The following is a 24472-nucleotide window of genomic DNA, read 5'->3' on the forward strand; positions in this document are numbered from 1 at the left end:
ACACGTGAAAGTGTTTATCAGGATGCTCCCTATTTTAATAAAACTATATTTGGCTACTGTTTTACACCCTGTATTTCTACACCCAGTCCTCTGTATTTCTACACCCAGTCCTCTGACTCCCTCCCATTTGTTCCCCCCTTCCCCATTCCCTCCCAATTAAGTGGCTGCTACTTCTCAAATAATCAATATGTCAGTTAAAAACATGTCACGGCGTGGCCATTGTACGACTCCCATTCAAAGTTCATGTCATTTAGACTTTCATTGGCAGCTATTTTGTCCCATTAAAAAGTTCAAGACAGCAATTTGTGAATCTTGCTCAGCCAAGTAGAACTGTGGAAAAAAAAAAAAAAGGAGTCATTTCAAAAGTCAATTAATTGTGGCCTGTCAGAGGGCTCCTCATTCAGATTTTTGCAGGCCTTGTCAGGGGCTCACATCTGTCAGCCCCATGTTTCCCAGGCTGCAATCAGATGCTGTTACACGGGAAATAATGGGTTTATTCACACCATTTATTGGGCTCTATGTGGTAGACACATTTGTATATCATTTTACGGTGTAGCAATTCCATTTACATAAAATACAGGCAATTATGGGAGCCTGGCCAAAGCACTGAGGGAGGGTGGGAGGAGCCACGGTTCAAATAATGAAAGCTAATTGAAAAGAGGCAGATAATTTAGGTGAAAACACCATCATGAGCAATTCTTGATTCTAAATCAGTTCAACAGAACTTTCAGAAGTCAAGTTAGTTGTATTTTGTCTGTGCTTATATTAAGCTCCTTAGTGTCTTTCAGTGTAAGAAAAGAAAACCTACTTTTTACAGCACCTATGTTCCATTTTAAAAAGGAAGTAGTTCTTGGGGATTTTTTCTTTTTTTTTTTCCCTCAAGGGTAGTTTCCTACTCCCCCAGCTTAGAGAGAGTTTCCACATTTGCCTGTAAAGGAAAAGAAATCAAGTAGAGATTGGGGAGGAGAAAAATATCTGGAGGAAAAGCACATTGCATGTAGACAGAGCGAAACATTTTAGAATTTTGTAATCCTGGGCACAAGCTGCTTTCTAATCCCCCAAAAAGACAATCTTTTCAAAATTCACAGTTATTTTGTGAGACAATGACAATTTGAAGAAGGAGAAACTAATGAGCATTAAAAGAGTTCACAGGGCTCACAGAGCCATTATCCTCAGGGAATTCTCCAGCTCCCAGTTTGGGTGGAATTGTCAGCTTCAGTCCTGGGTCTTAGCTCTGCTGCAGGTTCAGTATCTGAAAACTGAGCTCTCAACAACAGTGTCTCTGTTTGTCAGTTGAGCTCAAACTCGCAGGGGTTGGCTCCTCTTTCTCTGGCAGCTCGATAAACAAACATGAAATCCTTAAAGCGAGGGGCACAGCCCAGCCAGGCTTCCCCAAAGTGTTCATTCCCAGTGAAGAGGAAATCTCCACCTCCCTTCTTCACCTTGCACTGCAGCAGGGTTCGGATTGGGCCTCTCCACTCCCCACTCCCTTCATCCTGCTGGAAAATCCTGTTCTTCTGCCTGTAGACTCTCTGGACACTGACATCCACCCGGGACATGTGGTTCTCTGAGTCGTGGGAAACGTTTCGGATGGATCCCTTCACCACTGGATGTGAGGAAGACAGGAGTTGGTTATGGAGCAGCAGGCAAGCAGCTCAGGTACCAGGAGCTCACTGAATGAAATAACTGGAGAGCAGGAGTGGTGCAGTTTCTACACCTCCCACCTACACGTGGACACATTTCTGAGCTTGTATTGCATCCTTTGCCCAGGGGATCCCTACACAGACAGTGCTATGCCCTTGGAATTGTGCTTTATGACTACTCAAACCAGCTACATTGAGGACAAAGCATCTATCTTGCTTGATAATGCAAAGTAGTGAAGGATTAAAAAGCACATGAAAAGAGGTTGGTTCAGGGATTCGCTTTTTCCGGTCTGTGTTCCAAGACAATGACTATCACAGGCTGCCTTCCTTACTGACTCCAAGGGACTCTGGAGCTTTTTCTTTCACACCACTAACAGAGGTTAATCCGAGAAAAATCAGAATATGACTTGGTTGAAGGAAATGAGAGCTTTTAATTTTTTTTTTTTTTCATTTAAAGGTTTGGTGTTTTTTTCCACTCAAAAGAAAATGTCATCCATCCTCCAAAAGACACTTTGGGAGATGATGAACAACATTCAGAACTCCTAAAGCGACTTTATTTGAAGCCTTATTTCAAAAATCACATAGCATACATGTACCTTCTTCTCCCAGAAGAATCCTAGCTGGAAGGGAAGCACAAGAAGCCACAGTCTCTGACTGAAAGCATCCTTTGCATCAACCACATGGAGAATAAAACATTCCATCTGACAGGTGTTTGCTGTCCTGAATCCATCTTTCTCAATGTCACTGCCCCCATTTTTCACAGCAATCAATTATGCTTCTACTAATTAAGTTAGTTTCAATCCCACATCCATAGAAGGCTCAGAAACAGGCCACCATTTGAGCCACGAGCTCTTCAGCAAATGAGAGGTTTGCAAAGCAATGGGTACATCACCACCCTCCTGCCACAGAACTCACTCGTTTGGGTACAGAAAACTCAACAACCCAAGATGCAGAATAAACTTATTTCCGAAGCCTCCAAGAACTTCCTCATTTAATTAGGTTTTCCAAGGGAATGCAGAATTTTGTGTAACAGATGTCTCTGCTCTCTCTCCCTCTTTGTGTGATCATTTTTAATCAGATGCAGTCAAGTCTATTGACAAGCTATAATGCACTTGTTCCTGGTGCTCCAAGTTGCTCCTGCACCGCTCAGGGCCCAGTGACTGAAGACCCCCATCCCAAGGGTGACTATAAAGCCCCCATTCACTCCCAGTCATTTACACTTTCATTAGCAGCTATTTTCTCTAATCAAAAAAGTCGATGATAGCGATTTGTGGGCTCGGGGCAAGGAAGTCAGGCCATAAATAGAGTCAGTTCAAAGGGCCATTTCTTCTGGTCTGCTGCTGCTGTGAGTGTAAGTGCCCCCATTGTGTGCCTGGGCCTCCACATCTGTCAGTCTCCGGTTGTTCCGAGGGAGAGCACCCGCATGGGAACCAGGGACTTCATCAAGGAAAAACAACGGGCTGGATTGCACCGATTAATTTAGAGGAAGAATAAAAATTACCAGCTAAGGAGCACCCCAAGGGAAGCCTGCTCTGCACTGGGTTTGTATTTGCACAGTGATGTTGGTGTCTGGTTTTATCAGCTTTGTAGTGTGGCAACCCCGGGGTAGGGAAGCAGGGATTTGGTGGGGTTTTGTAAACATTGAACAGAATTTGTAGTTTTATTTTCACGTAGGTGCATTTATAGCAATGGAATTGTGGCCACGTGGAGAGGCAGCTCTACAGCTTTAGCTGTTTGACCCAATCGAAGAGGTACAAATGTGAGTGTGGAAAAACAGGGGAATAAAATGGACAAACCACTCAGAAGAAAAAAAAAATCCTATTGCACTATCAAGTAGAGAAAAAGGAAAAAACTTTTAAGGTATCATCAAATTAGTATTTCTTATTATTTCTTTTCTTATGGACTATAAGTGCTCTGTTTTCTCATAAGGCATGAAACCTAACCAGGACATCACTGAAGGAAGTTTAAACCACCTGAAGTCTTTAACTAAGCTACAAACAACTCACTGCCTTTGCAGAAAAAGAACTAGAAGTGTGTGAATTGTGAGGGAAGAGAGAGCATATTCATAGTTGGGATAAAGAGAAACATAGACAAAGGGAATAAAAATGACCACACCAAGCATGTACAACCTGTGTGTATGAGTGTCTACACCTAAGAGCCAGCAGCTCACACCTGTGAGAATTACTCACAGTTCAGTTTTAGATCTTAACTTTCTGCTTGCAGGAAACAAGCCAGTTTCTCCCTTCCAGGTTTCACTCCTGCCCCCCCCTTCAAATTCCTTTTCACACAGCTATTTTCTTTCCCAGATCAGGGAGCACAGTCATGACATTATTTGAAGAAAAGTAGCAAACAAATCCAAATAATCAATATAAATGAAAGGCAGAATGACTCTCCTTTAGTCAGCTTACCGAAATCACTGCTGCAAATGGCCATAAGAAGTTCCACGTTGTCACAAGGACGGCACATAGCTAGAAAAAACCCCAGACCAGTTAGTTATTCATAACACTATAATATACATACATTATTATACAATAATACGTACATTAGATAATATAGGACTGGTGAATTAGGAAAGGAAATGAGGCAGAACTACCAGGTTAAAGAGAATTATGATCAGATGCAAACCAAGTCTCTTGTGCAAATACAACCACAGCAAAGAAATAAGCACAGGGGATGTTCTCAGGGATGGCACCACCAGGACCCCCCCTTGCAGCAACAAACCCCTCAACCCAAAACAGCTTCTGTCACAAGGGATGCACCAGTGAATACCAAATGCTATCCTAGATCTGCCCTGGCAGTGGAGCCCCGGGGCTGCCCCTGCTCTTACCTTCCACCAGGGCCATCTTTTTGAAGTCGGGGCCGGCCGTGCTCTGGTTGCTCAGCAGCTCGTACTGGAAGCTGGCGGTGCGGCGGCTGATGTCCCTCTGCGGGCTGGCCTGCAGGAACAGGGCCACTCGCTGCGGCCTGTGGGCACTGAAACAGGACACGTGGTGGGGCCGAGCCCCTTCGGCCTCGCTCAGCACCAGGTGCAGCTGCCCAGCGCGCTCCACGTAGATGTTGGCGCCCTGGAAGTCGCTGGCGGGCTTGATGCAGACGGTGGTGTGCTGGGCACTGGACAGGTTGGGCTCCAGGACCACTCGCAGGGCTCGCGTCGGGTACATCCATTCCAGGGAGCCCTCGGTGCAGCGCAGATGGACCTGCTCCACGGCGCGGGAACGCGGCTCCCGGCTCAAACCGCTGCCAGGGCAACACCATCGCTCCATCACTAACCGTGCCCACAGCACAGCCAAAACATCCCGGAAAACGCTACCACACTCTGCCCAGAGAGACAAACCCTACTGCCAACCGACTCGCTTCTAATGACTCTTAAATTGGCTTCCTCCGGCTGCATTGCATTCCTTCCTCTCTTCCCTCGGGTCACAGCTGCAGCACCGTGCGGGAGGGATGGGGAGACACGGATTGCTCACACCTGGGGCTGCACCTGAGGGCACGGGAAGGAGCTCAGCCCCTTTTGCCCGCCTGCAAATCCATGCTTGGATGCCTGCAGCATCCAGGGAAATGTCAGAGGGCAACTTCTCTCTGCTAAACAGCTCCAAACCTTTCCGTGAGGCAGGGCTGGCCAGTGCTCGGATGTCCGGAAAATCCCACCGGTGAGCGGATGGGGGTGAGAGCCGCCGACCCGCAGCGGGAGCTGCTCAACGAGCAGCCTGAAAGAATTTGGTTCAAAGAGCTAGATTTCCAAAATAATTTCTAATATTTATAATTTTCGATGGAAAAGCGTCGTGCTGGCCCTGCTCCCGAGCTCTCGCTTTCAGAACAGTTACTTTTGCTGAAGTCAGCTTACGAGGATCAAATCCGCAATAGCGGAATTAATTAAAGGAAAAGTAAAACAGCCAACAAAACGTCGAGGGAAAGGATGTAACACCTGAGAATACTGAGAATATTTGTCGCCGATTTTCCTGTCAGCGACCGAAGCAAACGCGCCAGCGCCGCGCCCGCGGGTGCTGGAACGGGTCGTTCCCTCCCCGGGAGCCCCCGGATCGCGGGGCGGGTCCGCCCGGTGCCCGCAGCCCCTCGTACCCCGGTACCCCCGTACCTGCCCCTCCAGCTGCAGCGATCGGCGGTGCCCGGCCGCGACCCGCCCGCCCCGAGCAGCAGCAGCAGCCGCAGCAGGGCCGGGAGCCCGGGCGAGCCCCGCACCGTGGCCATGGGCTGCCGGCAGCGCCCGGGCGCGGGCCGGGCTATAAGGGCGGCGGGAGGGAAGGGGGTGGGCTGGGGGTGTCGGCCGAGCCCGTCACCGACCCCCTTCCCCCCGCCCCGCCAGCTCGGGGAGAACCCCCCAGCACAGGCGGGGGACACCCCGCCATCAGCCTTCATCCCATCATCATCCCCTCTCCGTCCCCCGGGCCGGGCAGCCCCCTTTGTCTTTGAAATATTTAGAAGTGATTAATAACAGTTTCTCGTCGCCGCGTAGGGACAAACAAAAATCGTGTCAACATAATCAAAGCGAACTTTTGAGTGAGTGATGGAAATTCAATAGTTTTAACTTTTGTTTTCATGATTATCTTTCGGGGTCCGTGCACAAGAAAGCTCCGGGGCCCACGATTATCATGCTAAAAGCCGGGCTGTGCCTGCCAATAATTAGATTTCTATATGCATTGCCCTTTCCATATTTTCAATGAACGACATGGGGAGCTGCTCTTTTGCAGGTCTGGGAGAGCGAGGCTCTTTCAAGCAGCTCCTAAGCGTGGAATCGGGATTTCGCGGCCGGGCGGGGACAATGGCCCTGGGCACGGCTGGGTGGCACATCCCCAGATCCGCGGGGCTTTGTTCCCGCTCAGCGCCGCAGCGCCCGCGGTCACCGGGACCCTCCGGCCATCTGTTACCTTGCGGTTACCAGCGTGTTCTCACATTGCCCACAGATGCACAGGGGAAGAGGCAGAGTTTGGCCGCTGCCTTTCTGCAGTGAGGGATTTTCCTGAAGAGGAAAAGAGATTTGTCAGAGGAGATATCCTGTTAGACCCTCAGCTGTCTAACACTAGACTCCTTGAATCATACTTGAACCCACACACCACCACTTTTCTGTTCATTCACCAAATACTTTACATTTTTACTTTTATTATCAAGAAAGAATTTCAGCCTTGATTTGCTCTTTGCTAAGGACCCGTGTTCTTCCCCACACGTACCTGTGTTCTGACTCCTCACACAACCTTGGGCTAAAGTGTGGCTCAAGCTGGTGCTGTGCACGGCTCACTCCAGCAGTTCTAAAAACATTTAAAATGTGTTAAACCTCGATGCTTAAATACATTAGTGCCAGCGATCCTGAAAGCTCTGTGAAAGGATTGTCTTACCCATCTAAGAAAAAAAACAAACCTGCTAAATCTCTATGCTCTGACCCCATCTTGAATGGAAAACAGCACACAAATACTCTTTAAAAGGTTTGATCGTGACATAATACAGGAGCTGAGAGGCCAGAGCCCTTCTCTCTTTTGTGCAAATGAGACCGGGGAACAGAGTGGACTTGGGGAGGGAACTGACACTATGATAAAGTGGCCCCACAGGAGAATTTATTCACTTCCAAAAGCCCAAACTAACCCATCTGCTGCCATCAGGAGAAAGCATTGAGCCACTTGATCCCTGAACTTCTTCCAGCAGCAGCATTTCCCCTGTCTGGGGAAAGCCCGGTGGGTTTTCCTGCCTTAGTGTCAGCAGCCTTCCCACCCCATCTCCAGTTTCTATTACCACCACATGACACCAAAACATCTCCTGTTAAAACTCTTACTTGAAATTGCTCATTACAGGTAGGATATCTGTAGGACTTTTCCCCCTTACACTAAATAAAGAGTGGGCAGGGTCACAAGCTGTTTTTAAGATCCCAAATCACTGACAACAGAGGTGAGAAGGAACAATCTGGACATTTCACTTCCCTGCTGAAGCCTGGGGGGCTACACCACTTTAACCACATCTATTCTAAAGCCACACAAACTCACCTTCTCCCCGGGGTGAAGGATGAACCAGCAGCTGCTGAGACAAATCTCTGCATGTTACCAGTGTTAGATTTACTTCCCAATGACATTACCACGCTGTCTAGAATTTTTCCCATGCATCGGGGTTTGAAACACCTCGACTTTCCAGCAGGAACACAGCCATAGAGTTCAACAAAATGCAATCTTGTTTTTAAAATCCCTGGTCTCATCCTGCTGCAGCCCTTGCAAAGCCAGGCAGTCACAGGGGTTGTCACAGAGTTGAAAAATCAAATTTGCTTTTACGCATAGTGAGGAATAAAAGAATCCGATTTTAAATACTTTAATCCACACACTTAAATCTACAGAGAAATACAGTACAAACAACAAGACAACAAAAAAGATGCAACAGGAAATTCAGTAACAGAGTCAGTGCTGTGAGAAACCTGTATTTACAAACTTCTATGACGAATATGGAGCAGATGTTTCTCAAAAGAGCCTTCTGGGAGTGTATGTCACAGGGACAGGCCATGGTACAACTCACTGAGGTTTTCAGTCTCCCTTGTGTCCACAGAATGGGGCAGTTCTGTGGCTTTGCTGAAGCTGCAGCTTCTCACAGACAGAACCTGACCCAAGCTCTCTAACCTCACATCAGCCCGTGTCATGACTGGAGCACACACTGGAGCACACGTCACAAATGTTTATGAGACACAGTCACTGTGCCTCTGCAGCAAATAAAGAACAGCCCTCCCAGCTTTTATGACAAAGGCTTTTTACAGCAATACTTCCTCATCCTCCCATTTCAGCCTGCCTCCTTTTAAAAACCAAAGGAAAACCAGTCTGGGATTTGAAAATGTCAGTTGATGTCAAGGAAAAACTGGAAAAGTTTGATTTAAACGTTTATTTTGGAGGTTCAAGATTATGGTGGCCGGTTCTTTCCTTGCAAGTAAGATCTCACATACTGTACAGCTGTCAGCAGTGGGGTTTGCTCTGAGTTTCTGTTCTCTGAGGAGAGAGGCAGGAATGATGCAGACGGTGTCTGTTTATGTTTGAGCACTAAATACAGATCTCAAGCTGCACCATAAGGATACAACTGATCTGTCAAGAGTCCACTGATCACTCCTCCCTTACTGCTTGGTGGGAAACAAAAAAATACTGAATCCCAAATGTTACTTTTATCAGATGAAAAAAATCTAAGATGTTATAAATTCTATTTTTTGACCTATTGCACTCTAAGCTCATATTTTTCCTGTTTAGTGCAATGGCAGAATATATGGATAAACACATTCAATGCAAATCCCAAGTTGCAGCATCACAGTATGTGAAGCTAAAGAATAACTTCTATTTTTTAACTGCTAACATGCTGGTATTTTCTTGTAAGTAGTTATTACTAATTTAAAGTTACAGCTCTTAAAGGTAATGTTTTTACAGTATTCTGATCACTGATTACTAAACAACTGCTATACATATTTGAAGTTACAAGCTACAAAAATAAAAATCCATTCTGTTTAACTATAAAAATCCTAGAAAGAGAAGATGGCTGGAGGTACTCGAAGGATTACAGCAGTTGGTAGCAGACAAAATGGCTTTTGAGGGATGTAAACCTTTAAGTTACAGAATGCAATAAACTCACAACATAAGTTCCCACTTAATCTTAAAAAGAAAATTATTTTTATGCTGAAATCTACAAACAAGCTGCAAATTAAATCATGCAAAAAATTAATTACATACAGCAGTAGGGGTACACAGGAAACAGGGCAGCATTAACAAAGTACAATTCTGAATACATTCATAGTGTGAAGGGCCAGATCCTCAGCTAAGAAAAGTCTGCACAACATCACTAGGTTTAGTCAAGGCATGTGGCTTTATCCAGCTGGAATTATCTCCCTGAGATGCCCAAAACCTGAATTGAATATTCAGCACTCTTAGCAAGAAAACAAAATTGTGATCATGTCGTGCCTTTAGAACTGTGGCCTCAACAAGAGAGAACATGTAAATTCTCTCAGTATGTTTAATTACCAATGAACAAGTGGTCTCTGCTGTCTCATCCCTGTGTTCAAGCAGTAACTCTGATTTCTCAGAAAAAAAGGAATTTTTTAATTAAGTAGTTCACATTCAACAGAATCAGTTATATACTGGTATTTTTAATCCTAATCTACTCCTAACTGAATATTCAATTTTTTCTTTTCCAAAAGGAAGAAAACTGCTAGCAGTCTTGAAAGGATTTTCTGTTAGAGCACATGCAAAGATTCCTAAATGACCTACCCTTAGACTAACTGGGTTCCAGTGCTGCTCTACCAAAAGCATTTGTTGCCAAGTAAAAAAAGAGTAACTACTATAACAGTGGTACCATAGTGCTGCTCACAGCTAAAGGTGCAGTGCTTTAGGCTTTTATTTAGCCAGTGAGATACAATAACACACTATATAAAAGCTCTGAGCTTCAGTGCAACATAAGACAGAACCAGAAGGAAGGGGCCAAACTGAAACCAAACCCTTTAACACTCAGTTCTCAGAAGGTGGAGAACGAGGAGGTTCCTCCCCAGCAGCAAGGAACAAAAACTGTCCTTTCAGAACAGGCCAGGGGGTCTGGGATCCTCTGGAGTCCTGACACCTCCCAGGGGGTGATGGTGACTGGAAAAGCCAAGCAGGTGGCTCACTGGGCTCACAACAGCTGTGTGGAGCCATTCCAGCTTCCTTTGCTGACAGGCTGGCTGGCATGAGCATAAACTGCACAGCAGCTCACTGTCCTGGCTTCAGCAGAGCTTCTGATACTGTCCCAAATGACGTTTTTAGCTGAAGTTAAGCCAGCACAAAATGAGTAATTAAATGACTGAGGGACAGAAGTGCTTACGGAACAGTTGTAAACACCAGTAAGAGGGGGAATAAATTCTCAATCTGAATCAGCTGAGGTTGCACAGAATAAACCTTTACCTCACTCTTGCTGTAAGCACTGCCTCAAGATTATTGTCTCCAAGTGTGTTCAACATGGTAACATGTTTTTTGCCACCAGGAGAAACTCCAGTCTGTTTTGTGACAGCAAGTACTTAACACTTCTAACTAAAGACAGTGGTGTTTCAAGTTCCTCAGTGACAAAGAAAAGCAAGCCCGGGGGGAAAAAACCATATGGAGAAACACTGGAAGTGAACATATAAAAAGTATCAAATACATAAATTATGCTATAGTTTTTACATTATAAACATGAAATGCAATTCGTAACAGTGCTGAGAAAAATGTTCAAATTTGAACAGAATCCCAAATTAATTTGAAACCAATATATTACTATTGCAGGGAAAGAAAACACAAGACTGTGTTCTTCAATAACTGCAAAAATTCTAAAATGCTGTTAAAGGTATGCTCTAAACACTACCCTGACCTGCTTTAAATACCAAGAACAACAGACATACCAAAAAAACGCCGAAGCATAAATGAATGCCATTTACCTCAGCTGTTTTTGAAGACAAAAAATGCAGGTTTCGACTTTTTGTGAAGTCCAGACGGGAAGAAAGATCCAGCTGGCATTTGAAACAGCTTAACCCTGCTACGAATTGCTGAAGTGAAAACACAAAGTCAAACAAAGCCTATGACAGGAGGTTCTGTGCACAGGGAAACACCCACCACACCTTCTCAACACCTGCAAACAAGCCCGGTGTGAGCCAGGCAGGGAGCTGACCCACTGAAAGGCTTCCCATGCAAACTTTTTGTATTTCATGTCACAGGACTGAGAAACCACAGTAAAGTTAAGTTATCAGACCGAACTTCAGTTAAGCTGATAAATGCAGCAATAAGACTTAAACATTGTGAATTTGCTTTTAAGTGCTTGACCACTGATGTTATTGTTTGCTGTATGAAGACTGACAGAAAAAACAATTCATTACTTGTCTTTTTGAAACATTGCTTTCACTATTTTTCCAATGTTAATGATTAATAGGATAAGGGAAAATTCTTCCACGCAGGACAGGAGCTCCAGCTGCAGAGTCCCCTCTCCCAGACAGAGACAGGCTCTCTCTGTGTGGTTTTCAGGATTCCAAGCTACAGGAGGAGTATCCCCTTCTTGTAGCTGATTGAACTGGTGCTTTATGCACTACAACATTAAAAAAGCATGGAACAGTTTACAGTCACAATGCACAGGGTATCAGGCAGCTACAGCTCTGTTACAGATCAGCCAAGAGCATTCGTGCTGTGTTAGACTCTGGGAGCCCACTGCTGACACCAACCATCTGCAGTTGGACCAAAACCAGTTCCAGCAAGGGAACTGAAAACAGGTGTTAACCCAGTTGGCAACAAGAGGGAAGGAGGATACACTGAAACCAAAGGACAGTTGGAAGCAGCAAGACTTCCCAACAGATGCCAGTGCTAACAATGTGTGTCTCACAAGAACATTCTGTGTCACGGTATGACAGCTACACAGTTACAGTGCAAGGGTGAGCCCACGGCCCACTGGGAACTGGACATTTCAACCTTAAAGAACCATCAATACCATTTCACAAGAGGCTTCCTCGTGCTCACCACGGCTACATTTGCTGCCATCACCATCTGAGACACAAACTTCACCTCCACAAACACGGCCATTTACCAGGGGGTTTTGCCAAACAAGCACCCAATGAGATGCTTTCACTTGGTTTCTCCAGTAGCAATGATGGATTTACATTTCCCAGAGGGTTTCTGGACTCCCAGGGAGCTGCAGTAAGTGGCAGGATGCACAAACACCCATTGGGGCAGAGAAACCAACTCACTGCTCACCTACAGCAACACAAGGAGCCTTCAAAGCCTGGGCATCACTTATTTCTCTTTTAGATGTCAGGAGCCCAAAGACTGAAGTTTTTGAACAGTTAAAAGTTCTCAGGCTATAAACCAATTTGAATCAATTTGATCACCTCATCAACTTCAGGTAACTCTTTAAACTGCATCATTTAAAGTAGCCAGTGGTGTCATTTCTCTTGAGCAAAAACTGCCTTTCAGAGCACACACCCTGCTTTTCCAGAGACTTGTCATTTGTTTGTAAACAACAGTTAGATAAGAACCAGAGCATAGAACTTAAATATTTTTAGGATGCTGATGGTAACAAGTTATAAAAAAAAAATATAAAATAACTTAACTGGTAGGATTTTTGCTAATACAAACTGAACCTTGTAACTGAAAAAAAAAAAGGTAGTGGATTCATCTAACATATCATACTTAGGGTATTTTAAACACTTTTTACATAGATTTAACTATTTTTTATCTATATTTACATACAATAAAATAATTAAAATGAGGTGTATAAGGCTAATGAATATGGAATTTACAAATGGCTTCTGTTTACAGCTCATTCCACTCTAATCACATTTTCAGACAGCTATAAATTCACCGAGAATCAGTAGTATTGAAGTTCTAGTACATACACGTTCTACAAGGAATACCATCAAGTTAAAAACACTCTCCAAAGAGGATTACAATTCAAGGTTTTAAAAATACTGACTTTGCCAAGTTTTCAATAAATTATTTTAAAATATAAATAGTTCGTTCACTGTTAATGAAAACATCATTTTACAGATTGCTGAAAAAATGGTTTCATTTTAGAAAACCTAGAAACACAGCCTACCTTACCCAGTGGGTTTCACTTCCTGTAAGCACAAAGAAAAAACAAACAAACATGGGGGACTAATGACAAAAGCAGCAACATTTAAAGTTCAGACCAGAGCTCTCAACCTCTCTTACAATCCTGGCTTATGCAGCATAAATTCTCTTCCTACTTGGAAGAGCACCTTCAGTAACTGAACTGGACTAAACTGACATTTTAAACCCCAATTCATCTCTCACCCACTGCAGGCTTAAAATGCCTACAACAAAAGAGGGAAAAGGAAGCAGGTTTTTGCTTTTGTTAACCATGAAGATGTTTTCACCTGAGAAGCTTTAACCTGAGAAGCTTCAGATAGGCCAAACTGACAGTCCCTGTGTACTGTTTACATGTTCTGAACCTTCAACCCTTCATCTTTTTCTCACCTTATATTCATAAGGGAAATGTAGGTACCAACAAGGTGTCTTTGACTCCCTAACAGCCAGTCAGAAAACAAATGCCTTCATGCTTTTTTCACAATCCAATTATACACAGGAATGCAAGAACCTGCCAACCTCTGCAAACTCAGCTCTCAACCTCCACACTTAAAATGGACACAGCTAACAGACTGATTTACTACTGACCATTCTCAGGTAATTACGAGCCAAGAACTTTAACAAGTCTTTAAAAAATACCCCACATTTGTCAATCATCATTATTTCTTTAAAACCTTTCCCTCTGAACAGCTGAAAAAGGCTGCTCTTTGTCCACGTTTGCCTCCAAAAAGCCTCCCCAAGAACTGTGATGCTGTTATTTACAAAAACTAGCTTTAGTCTCTCACTGAACTGAAGCAGAGTCAAGTTACAGGATCATTCAGTGCAAGTCATGGTACAATTACTTTGAGTTGTATCTTGGATACTCAGGATGTCAGGGGTACTTTATGGCTTACAAAGCCACTGAAAAAGGTCATTCACTGACAGAACATTTCCAGAAACCTTTGGTCCAAAAGCATCTTTTTCTTGCTGACCACCTTCCCAAGAGCTTCCAGATGCTCCACTCTCTCAGAGAACAGATTAGAAATGCACTGTGCAGACAGTTATTTCTCTTGCTCCCAAGCAGAGGTGGCAGCCAGGAGCAGGCTGCTGTCAGGAAATCAGCCCACATCCTACTTGGCCTGGTTTTCTGTTCTCAGAAAGAGGGTAGGTGGCAGCAGGTCAGACTCCCAGCTGTTCCCCTTTCCAAGGGTATGAAACATCCACCTACTGTACTGTGTTTGTGCAGAAGGTCTGATTCCACAGCAAGGAAGGGCTGCAGCATCTGTCTTTTTGAGGCGTTAGAGTAACTCACTCCTGCTAGAAAGGCTGGAGGGCATCACCACCAGTGTAAAAGGCAAATTAGTTGTGGTAATTCAGCTGTGAAAGTTTTCAGAAGTGTCAAAGCATGGCTTTTTCCTCAGCTCTAGTTCATTCCCAAGTATGAACTTTACGACATAAACCTCACTCTAGATTAGGTGTGTTTTAACCAGCTGAAGTTCCTCGCTGTCTCACGTTGAATTCCATAAAATCTCCGTGTCCTCATCCATCTGCTCTGTCCCAAGGTCCTACTCAGACAGGCTGGAAGCGTCGTCGTCCGTCTGTTCCCCCGAGTGGTACAACATCAGAGCGTGAGTCTTGTGGGTGATGGTGACCGTGCAGGGCCCCTGGGCCCAGGGCTCTCCATCCACCTGCATCGGCATCTTGGAGCTCTTCAGGATCAGCTGGGATCAAACAGAACAACACACAATCACAGCAGCTCAAAGGAGCCCTGAAAACACCTTTTCCAGGTCCAGTGTGCTGATGCCAGGCATGTTTCCAGCCTGGACAGGGAGAAACCAGCACAGAACGAGCTGCACTCACAGGCCACTGATCACTCCAAGGCCATGAATTAGGACATAATTAATTTTTACTAAGCAAGAGAAACATCTACCTCAACTGCAAACTGCAACTTCAGATCTGACAGCTGAGTGGTTGAGATTCTGTACTGTGTATTAAAAAAAAAAATTTAGGGAAGCAGGTTCCCAAGGAGCACTTACCCTCACTGTGTGTGCCTGCCCCAGGCGAACAGGGTTGGCCAGTTTAACCTGGATCTGGGCACAGTGGAAAGAACCATGAACACCAACAACTTCCAGAAGTCCATCATCATGTCTGTGAAACAAAAACAGGAGACTCTTCTTAGTGATGCTCATGAGCTCATAGCATACCTGTCCAAATATTGCACAGTCCTTTTATGGCTTCCACACAGAGAGGACAAATGTTCTACAAATAGGGTTATCTATTTGTGCTGGAAAACAAAGCACACTGAACAGCAAATAAAACCATCAAACCCTGCAATTACGGAGGAACACACCAGCTGGCTTCTGGAAATTATGGATACGTGACTTCCCAAGGCTCATTGTGTTTACTTAAAGCTCACAGTGGACTTCTCTTCAATGAACTTGTAAAATTTTCTTTCTTTTCACTCAGATATTAACCTACAGGAAAATCTTTTAATGGCTTAATTTTTTTCAGATTTGGGTAAAGGACCTTGCCCAAGTATCTTTCAGAAATCTTTCAGAAATCTTTCAGAAATCTTTCAGAAATCTTTCAGAAATCTTTCAGAAATCTTTCAGAAATCTTTCAGAAATCTTTCAGAAATCTTTCAGAAATCTTTCAGAAATCTTTCAGAAATCTTTCAGGATCACAAGCCTTGTAACAGAACTACAAAGTATATTTATATATATGGCTTCTGAAGAAGGAAGTCACAGGAGGGAATAACTAATGTTCCCATACATTTTTCTCCTTAGTATTGCTCCAGTTTACTCAAGCATAGGAGTTAAAATTTGGACATGTTTTGTTTTTACTTTCTATTTTAACCTCCATTGAGATGTGTTCTTTAAGATTCTGAAATAGATCCATACTTTTGAAGGTGTTACCTTAATTTGTAACAGCCTCTTCAATGCTACTGCTGTCTGTCATGCCAGACATTTTGAAAAAGTCTTTAAAAAACCCCTTGATGTGTGGGATGCATTTAGTCCAAGTCTCTAATAAGAGGAAAATAAATGTGAGACAGCCTAGGCATCCTTCTGATCTGCAGTAAGCACAGTCTGCTGGAGGGAATTCCCTACACTACAAGGACAGTTAAAGGAAAAAAGCAAAGCCAAAAATGCACTGTGTACCTTGCCAAGGGGTAAGGTTCATCCCCCATTCCTTCCCAGAGCCTGCAGCCACCTCCCCAGTATCCAATATTCAGCACAATGATGCCTTCCAAATTGGGCAACTCGATCCTCTCACCATCCAACTCTAGCTTTAAAAGACAAACAGAAGTTAATTACTGTGGATCAAATTCAGTACTTCAGTATAAGCTAGTTATTCTCTTTATGCTCTTTTAATAAGCTTCCATTCGAAGGAAAATTGGCCCTGTACAAATAGAATGTGTTTTCTTTCAATACTTTAAAAAAAAATTACTTCTGATTTCCCAAGATATCCTGAGTTGTACTAAATTTCTGTTAGTAAAGAAAAGAGAAAGAACTCTCACTTGTGTATGCCTCTGGTGCTAAGGCAAATTTTATCTGAATATCAGTGCTTGAACTCATAGAACTGAGTCAAGGCCAGACAAAAAATTAGGAATTTTCAGTAAGCTCAAAGACACAAACTCCATGAAGGAAGCTGCAGATAGCAAAAGGAACATCAAAAACACTCCAAGGCCAGACCCACCCTTACACAAATATCACACAGATAGATGTAAAGTGCAAAGCTTCTTCCCTTTTTTTTTCCCCATAAGTTTTTACACTCCACTGACTATCCAGAGAATAAGCAAGCTAAAAAAACTTACCTCAACCTTTTTGTTAAGGTCTTTACATTCTTGTACTAAGCAGTCTTTGGTTCCATAAAAAAAATAAACAGCCTACAAAAAAAACCCAAAACAAAACAGGGAGAAAAGAAAACACTGTTAGAAAAAGATAACATATGGAGACTATTTTAAATATTCATGTACAGTTATGGCTTTGCAAACCTTATCTAAACCTCATACGTAATATATTTCCACATCAAACTTAAGTTTCCAAATGAGATGGGCTACAACTTGAATCAGAAAGTTACTTTCCACTTGAAAAGGAAATAGGCAATGTCTTTAACCCACTAAGTTTCAAAGCAAATGAGAAATTCTGAGTAAAAACTGAACAAACAGCAAATTCTGTAAGCAGAGCCAAGGCTGTAACACTTGGGAGTGGGCTGGAAATGTTTTTTTACCCATGGAATCCCCTCACCAAGAAAAATGGATTCAAACTCTTAAAACTGCATGAAAGGAAGTAGGGGAGTGAAGCAATGTAAAGCAGAAAATAGCCTTAAGTCAAATCCACAACTACAAGGAGGAAATCCCACTTTACCAAACCCACCTTATTGATAATTCTGCTGGAAAACAGAGAGGGAGTCTTCTCACGATGAGCATGGAAATTTAAAGCCATGAGAGCATCAGGTCCTATAGAAAAGTAGTTGTTCATTGTGAATACCTGTAAGACAGAACTTCCAGTTATGGCCTTATTAAATATTATTATTATTAGGGTTTAAAATTCAGAGTGTTTAGTGGGAAGTTGGTAAACAGAAAAACACCTATACAGGTATTCCACAGAATTCATGTTTATACTTGCAAGCCATACCTTTGGTTTCCTTAAGTTGTAGTATCCTTTGTTTGTTACTTGAACCTTCCATCTGAAAAACAACAGTTGTTACTTAGACTCGTGACAGTTCTCAGTATAAGGCTGCAGTTAGGAATCCTATATCTATACTGGGATCAAGTCAAAAGACTAAATTTAGTTAAATTATGGAAGAGTTAAGCCCTGCAGAACAATTTCATAAAGACCAAATTTGGACCTCAGTTTTTGTAGTTCCTTCCAGCAACACTTGTGTTTCTTTACATAAAGTGCTGCAGAGCTACATCAGCAGAGCTACAGCAGTGCTGGGTCCTACACATTTTACCTTTTCACTGTTCCTTACCTGTCTAGTTTGATTCCATCTGCCTCCATGACATTCCGTAAGATCTGTTCCACAGGGACTTCTCCAGCATAACCTGCCCCCCAGCCCAGTGTGTTGGACAGGTCATTCCCTGTTCCCAGAGGTAAAATTGCAACTTGTGGGATATATCGTTCTTGCCCCTAGGACACAAAACCACTGCGTGTCAGCTCCTGCTCCAGCACTCATTGTCTCCATTTCAGCCCCAAAAGCTCAGATTAGGTAAATACCATAAATCCTGACAGCAGCCTGTGACACAGAGCAGGGCACTGGGCTGGCACTGTCGGCACAGCAGGTGGCACATTGAACTGCTTACCACAGGGATAATGTACAGGAAGGAAATGTTAAACTGCTGTGGGAAGGAAAGACAATACAAAGACAATATGGAAACAGTGCATTAGGAACACTGAACAGAGTACTCCTTCAAAGCAATGATGCTTTGGATCTGGGAAGTGATATGAACTGAGAGATGTAACACAGCAGACTGTGAACAACAAGACACCAAAATGCTCTTACAGGCTGAGGTGAGGATGGGTCTAAACAACACATGCACATAATGCCAGTGTTCAACCACACAGAGAGACACACACACGTACGGGAGGAGAGGCAGTGTCTCGCTTTCAGACTGTCACCCACAGATGGAGCAGGTGCTAAACACCTCTGCAGAGCACAGTGACAGAAGCAGACACTCAGAACAGCTGCCTTAGCAAAGGGCTTGGCTCTCCTCACCACAGCAGGGTGAGTAGTTATTTCACATGTACTATGGCCTTGGAAATTCAGCTGTGAAAAGCACTTGCAGTGAATTGGCACCGTGGTTACTATTTTTTCAAGCAGAGTTATCAGCCAGGTAACCTGTATTTGAGAGTCATGATAAATGAAGGGAGCAAATAACCTCCTGCTGATAATAACCTCAACAGTATTTACCTAACACCAGTGACTCGATTTGAGCAAAGAAAAACCCAGATTTCATGAACTCTATTGGCTCTGAGGGACAATATATCAAGTGTCCAAGACCATGTAACCATACCCTCATATTCATTAACCTTTATAGTTACTTTATTTCTACTTTATCAGCACACAATAATTCTCAAGATGAGTTTGATTATGCATGAAGTTGTAATAATGGCCTTCAACTACAATATTTCATGTATTAACAAGAAAGCTGTAGTAAAAAAAAAAAAGACATTGATATAAGAAGAGTAACTTCCTTTTAGCACTAGAAGAAAGTTTATTAGGTAAAGCACTAAAGCCCCTGTAATTATTCTTCATTCTTAATCTTCTCAGGAGTTCTTAGTAATACCCCATAAACTGGAATTATCTTCCATTTCAAATCAGCAGTAAACAGCTTATTTTTTCCTTCTCTACTTGCTGTTAATAGGTGAGGGTGCAGGCAGACAGACTCTTCAGAATATATGATAAGGAGCAGAAGCAAATTACTGCTCTCATTCATGCACTGGCAATATAACCAGTACAGCTGGCAAAATTATGAGGTTATTATAAAAGATTGAGAGTGCTGGGAGAAGCAAGCAGTCAGAGCACATTAGCCAGTGTCAGCCACGCTGTTTATGACAAAATAAATCTGTTTAGACAAAGAGGAAATAACAATGCATAAAATATCCTGCAGCTTGTTCTTGTCTTGTTTTACAGAAGAGAACAACTTTAAAAAGCTGTCATATTTTTCCTGAACTACAAGATGCACTTCCCCCAGCCCTCCCCCAATATGAATAAGCAATTCTGCAAACATTTCTCTGCAGGCCTATTCAGGAAGATGAAGGCAATAAATACAGGCAAGAGATAAGGGGTAGCAACAACAGCAACAAAACTCATTTCATCGGTAAGACATTTTTAAAATTAAAACCACAATACCTTTATCTTCATTTCATCAATGGCATCCAGGACCCAGCCCACTGTGCCATCCCCACCACAGACAAGAACCCTGACAGCGTTGCAAGGCAGCAAGGTACAGAGCTGGAGGGCTTTAGCAGGTGCAATTTTGCTCAGATCAAAAACCTGGAAGAGAGGGAAATAAGGAATTCCATAAGTTCACACAACGTGGCTCAGAATTTGCCTCATGGATAAACAACTTTGAGAAGCTCATTCCAATGCAAAACAAAGATCCTCCATTTACAATATCACATTGGCAAATGAGCTGTCCTGACTTTTATGAGCAGGATTTGGTTTCCCAAATTCACAACAGAGCTCCAGCTCTTTCACTAGGATTAAATGGACTTTATTAAACTGAGCTGAGAGAGTCCTCAGAAAAGTCTGTATGTAGAAGCATGATGATGAATTCTGTAAAGATGAAAGACTTCAGATAAAAGTAATTTTAAAACACCCAGCACACAAAGAGGTTCATTCTTTGATGCATTTAAAACAAATGCACAGTGATTTCTCTTAGGCTGTATTCCATGGCTGGGTTTTGAACTTCAAAGGAAGAGTATTAAGGTGCAGCCAGGAAATCCAGGGAACAACTGCCTGCCTTACATCAACATCCTGTGCCATCCCACAGGGATTTTAAGAGAAAGCAACTACACACAGCAGAAACTGTAAATGCTGACATTTCCACAAGTGAGGATTTAAAATACAGGTTTCAAATTAAGAATATCTAAATACTTCATTTTCCAAAAAGTGTATCCTGTTTCAAGAGTCAGATACTTCTCATTAACTTAATGACTGCATTATTACTGTAAATAAAAAAATCTGGACTGATATTAGAATCACAAACAAACTTGGGGGTGGGAGGAGTCTCTACACTTGGGGGTGGGAGGAGTCTCTACACTCTTTATGAAGCTGTTCTTTCTAAAGCAACAAACTGCATGAATTTGTTTCCTACTGATCTTCCACAAGGCCCTGGTGCCATTGTGTAAGCGAAGTGATGTTTATTCTAATTTAAACCTTCATTTTAGGATAGTGGCTTTTCACAGCAAGTACCTGAACGGGGTTCAGCAGCATTTTAAATTCTCCAAGTAAAGTTTCACCCATGTTGTTCCCACTGCGAGTATTTGCCAGTATGATCACTGGCATCCAGTGTTTTCTGCAGTAAGGTACCACCTGCAAAGGGTGAAAGTCAGTCAGTCACACAAATACTGCACCTTTGAAAGTGTTTTCAGCCTTGCTCCAAAACCCATCCCCTGTAAGTGCTGAAAGGAGGAAGTCACCAATTAGTCTGAAGCAGTCAAAACAGAAACAAATATTTCTGACACACCAAGGCTGAAGATTCTGCAGTCCCCAGGAAAAAAACCACTACAATGTTATGAACACAGCAGTAAAAAAAAAAAAAAAAAAAAAACACAGCAGTAAAAAAAAAAAAAATAAAAAAAAAAAATCACAAAACATTCAAGAAAGTAAGGTACCCAAAGCTCAGTATTTTGGAATAAAAAAGCTCACCTGTACACTTGTGCTTCAACAACCATGTTAGTAAAATGACAAACACCTCTGAATTAGCACAGCAAGTATTTATTATACCTTGGAACATTTACCTGATAGTTATTAACCTGACAATGCACTGAGTTCAAGTTTCATTGTGTGTTTGTGGGTTTATTTGGTCCAAGAAGCAGGAGGCCATTACCTTTTCATAACTGGTTTTTTTGTCCTTTCGCATCTGGTTGATTGTAGACAAATAGTAGGGTGGGATAATTAAGTCTTTGAATTCTCCAAATGTACACTCCTCAGTCCTTAAACAATCCACCATGCATTCATCATGCACAGTGTACTGACACCATGCACATCTGGAATAAAAGACCAAAGAACATGAAAACAACCCTCAAACAACAGGCATGTTGATTCTGCTCAATTATTTTAGACAGACTAACTTTCAGCAAAGTACTTATGTTGGCACACACCATTATAAGTAATATTTAAAGCACATTACAGGGAAAACCCTGCATTCCCTGGAAAACTATGTATTGGCTACAGAAAATTACATAAATTGCTCATGTGCTTTCAAGTCTAGGAAAGCATTTGAATTCTGTGGGGAAAAAACCCCCGAGAGTTGTAAATTAATTTTGTTCTCAGTAAAATATAGGTGCTATAAATATCCTCCTGCATTGTTTGTGATATTAACAGTTGCACTGAAAGCCTGTATGAGAACCTGAACTCCTCTCCATCCTTAAAGAGCACAGATAAAACATTCGAGTTCAATTCAATAAAGTACTACTGGTAATATTAATTGATGCATTTCTTAATATTGCTAATACCCCTTTAAATCTGAAACCTAAAAGGCACAGTGCAATGCTGATGGGATTTTGTTATGCAAAACTGCTGTGTTTTTTGACCTCTTCTAAAAGCTGCCCTGGAAAACGGACTGGAACAAGAGGAAATACTGCAATATCCACTACCAGCCTCTGCAGAATGTTAATCCTCATTTGGTACATCCAAAGCCTTGATTTAAGCAGCTGGGAAAGCTATTTTTGGAGTTCCCCTGACTAATCCAACACACGAGTACCAATGATACTTGCCCTATACCGTGACTTTCTTTTCCTCTTCTTCCTTCCTTTCCCCTTTGCCTCCAAATTCCTCCCCTTTCTTCTTCTACACACACTCTCAAGGTTCTGTTTCTGAAAGTAATACTCTTATACTGTAATTCTGCTTACTTACCAAGCAGTTTGCTGGTATCACACAGAAGCAAAGCAAAAGCTGGTAGAATATATGCTTAAAAGAGGACATCCTTTGGGAAGTCTGAACACACTGTATCCAGGACCTAGGGCACTATCACTGTATTTTGGCACAACATGCCACAGACAAGTTTGCAAGTAGCCTTACTAATGACAGTGAAAGCCCATTTAATGGTTCCTTCAATTCTTAAACACTCTTAGCAGAAACTTTTAACAACAGATTGAATTACAGTAGGTTATAAAACTTCCCATTAGCTTTTTTAGTGCATCCTTAAAAATAAAACTGAAACCTCTATAGGACAGATGTTTGTTCTATTTGCACTGAGCAGATGCCAATTTTGAGATGTGCAAACACACTCTGGTGTCCTGAACTGTGAGCTGTGCCCCCCATTGCTGAGGCTACCCACTGTACAAATGACAAATGTATCAGAACCTCCTTAATGTCACCCCCTAAAACACAAACTCTCTTGGACACAGAGTCTCTTCTATGTAACTCCACAGCAGCTTGCCCATCGTGCTGGAGTAATGCAATTAAGAGAACCAGTGGACATGAGATGCAATGCCACATTAATCTTAATCTATGACTCAAATTACCCACAAGCATCCATCTTAATTTTAGGCTCTTTGAGGTTGTTGTTTTTTAACGATTTCTTATCTGACTACTGCAGGACCTCCTTGGGGGTGATGTCTACCATTAACCCCGCAGAAAATACAACACCGACAGGGCACCGTACGCTGTGTTAGAGAGTCTAAGCCCCCAGCAGTACCTGTAGTCGCAGAGCTTGGGCTGGGTGCCGCACTGCTGCTTGCACACCACGCAGCAGCTGCAGAGGGGGACGTTGCCCCTGACCCAGTGGTGTGGGATGGAGCTTTGGGCTGCCCCGGCGCCTCTCGTCATGATCTCCTTGCAGAGGAAGCGCTGGTCCGCCTTCTTGAGGCAGCGCTCGCTGGCGCGCAGCCCGCAGCAGCCGCAGAAGGCTCCGCGCAGCATGTGCTGGGCGCACACGCAGCAGTACGAGGGCTGCCCGAACAGGTCCGTGTAGTGCCAGTCGTGCTTGCTCTTGCGGAAGATGTCCCGTATCAGCAGCTGCCGCCGCGACCGCTGGAAGCTGCACCACGCGGTGATGAGCACGGGCAGCAGCACGGAGAACAGCGTCCAGAGCGCCAGGCGCCAGTCGGCCCCGCCCGGGCCCTCCATCCCCGCGGCTCCCCGCACTAACCCCTCGCTCCGCTCGGGCGGGCGGCGGGGCGAGCTCCGGCACGGCCCCTTCGCTCAGGGAGCCAGCGCGCAGCTTCATGAACCATCCTCTAATCCCTGCCCGCGGCTCGGCACCGACCTGCGCCACATGGGGCGGGCGAGAGGCTTCCTGCGGGGGCTCCTCCGCCGCCCGCCCGGGCCGGGCGCGGGGCCGGGCCGCCCCCGGGGCTGCTCCCGCGGGGGAGCGGCCGCTCGGCCCCGGCCGCCCCTCGCCCTTCCCTCCGCGGGGGGCACGGCGCGGCCCCGCCCGCGGCCCTTCGCCCCCCGCGCCGCTCCCTCGGCCCGCGGAGGTCCCCGCCGGCGGGGCAGTGCCGGGGCAGTGCCGGGGCAGTGCCGGGCCCGCAGGACACGGCGCGGACCGAGCGGCGCCGCGGGACGCGCGGGCGGCGGAAGCGGAAGAAGCGGCCGAGGGCGGTTGCCAGGAGACGGGCGCCG

At 43.9% G+C, this 24472-nt stretch overlaps 2 protein-coding genes across 3 annotated transcripts; both read right to left on the reverse strand.

Moving 5' to 3' along the window:
- Positions 1 to 156: 156 nt before the first annotated feature.
- LOC114003038 (meteorin-like protein) lies at positions 157 to 6625 on the reverse strand. Of its 2 annotated transcripts, none has more exons than XM_039390316.1 (4): positions 6530 to 6625; positions 4471 to 4880; positions 4052 to 4111; positions 157 to 1606 (listed from the first exon to the last, which is right to left on the reverse strand). In XM_039390316.1, the coding sequence occupies exons 2-4, from the start codon at positions 4802 to 4804 to the stop codon at positions 1290 to 1292; spliced, it is 711 nt and encodes a 236-aa protein (XP_039246250.1). In that variant the 5' UTR covers positions 4805 to 4880; positions 6530 to 6625; the 3' UTR covers positions 157 to 1289. The 2 variants fall into 2 exon arrangements, with proteins under 2 accessions (XP_039246250.1, XP_039246251.1); XM_039390317.1 differs by lacking the exon at positions 6530 to 6625 and adding an exon at positions 5740 to 6436.
- Positions 6626 to 9254: 2629 nt separating this feature from the next.
- Positions 9255 to 24213, reverse strand: DGKE (diacylglycerol kinase epsilon). The gene is made up of 11 exons (XM_027749555.2): positions 23547 to 24213; positions 21735 to 21894; positions 21098 to 21217; positions 20033 to 20176; positions 18152 to 18309; positions 17815 to 17866; positions 17554 to 17667; positions 16992 to 17063; positions 16336 to 16463; positions 15214 to 15325; positions 9255 to 14898 (listed from the first exon to the last, which is right to left on the reverse strand). Exons 1-11 carry the CDS (start codon positions 23975 to 23977, stop codon positions 14743 to 14745), a joined length of 1647 nt encoding a protein of 548 aa, XP_027605356.1. The 5' UTR covers positions 23978 to 24213; the 3' UTR covers positions 9255 to 14742.
- Positions 24214 to 24472: the final 259 nt, after the last annotated feature.

This window comes from Pipra filicauda, unplaced genomic scaffold (genome assembly GCF_003945595.2).
Source record: "Pipra filicauda isolate LSUMZ 115617 unplaced genomic scaffold, ASM394559v2 scaffold80_size11013439_pilon, whole genome shotgun sequence".
NCBI lineage: Eukaryota > Metazoa > Chordata > Aves > Passeriformes > Pipridae > Pipra > Pipra filicauda.

What these genes read in the sequence shown, in the direction of transcription:
- LOC114003038 (XM_039390317.1), bottom strand. Translation starts at nt 6,020, where the DNA reads ATGAAGGCTGATGGCGGGGTGTCCCCCGCCTGTGCTGGGGGGTTCTCC. An exon ending in AAAGATGGCCCTGGTGGAAG is followed by an intron (nt 4,112 to 4,470) that starts GTAAGAGCAGGG and finishes GGTTTTTTCTAG; the next exon opens with CTATGTGCCGTCCTTGTGAC. An exon ending in CATTTGCAGCAGTGATTTCG is followed by an intron (nt 1,607 to 4,051) that starts GTAAGCTGACTA and finishes CCTCACATCCAG; the next exon opens with TGGTGAAGGGATCCATCCGA.
- DGKE (XM_027749555.2), bottom strand. Translation starts at nt 23,977, where the DNA reads ATGGAGGGCCCGGGCGGGGCCGACTGGCGCCTGGCGCTCTGGACGCTG. An exon ending in AAAAAACCAGTTATGAAAAG is followed by an intron (nt 21,218 to 21,734) that starts GTAATGGCCTCC and finishes CACCCTTTGCAG; the next exon opens with GTGGTACCTTACTGCAGAAA. An exon ending in TTGATGAAATGAAGATAAAG is followed by an intron (nt 18,310 to 20,032) that starts GTATTGTGGTTT and finishes TTTGTGTCCTAG; the next exon opens with GGGCAAGAACGATATATCCC.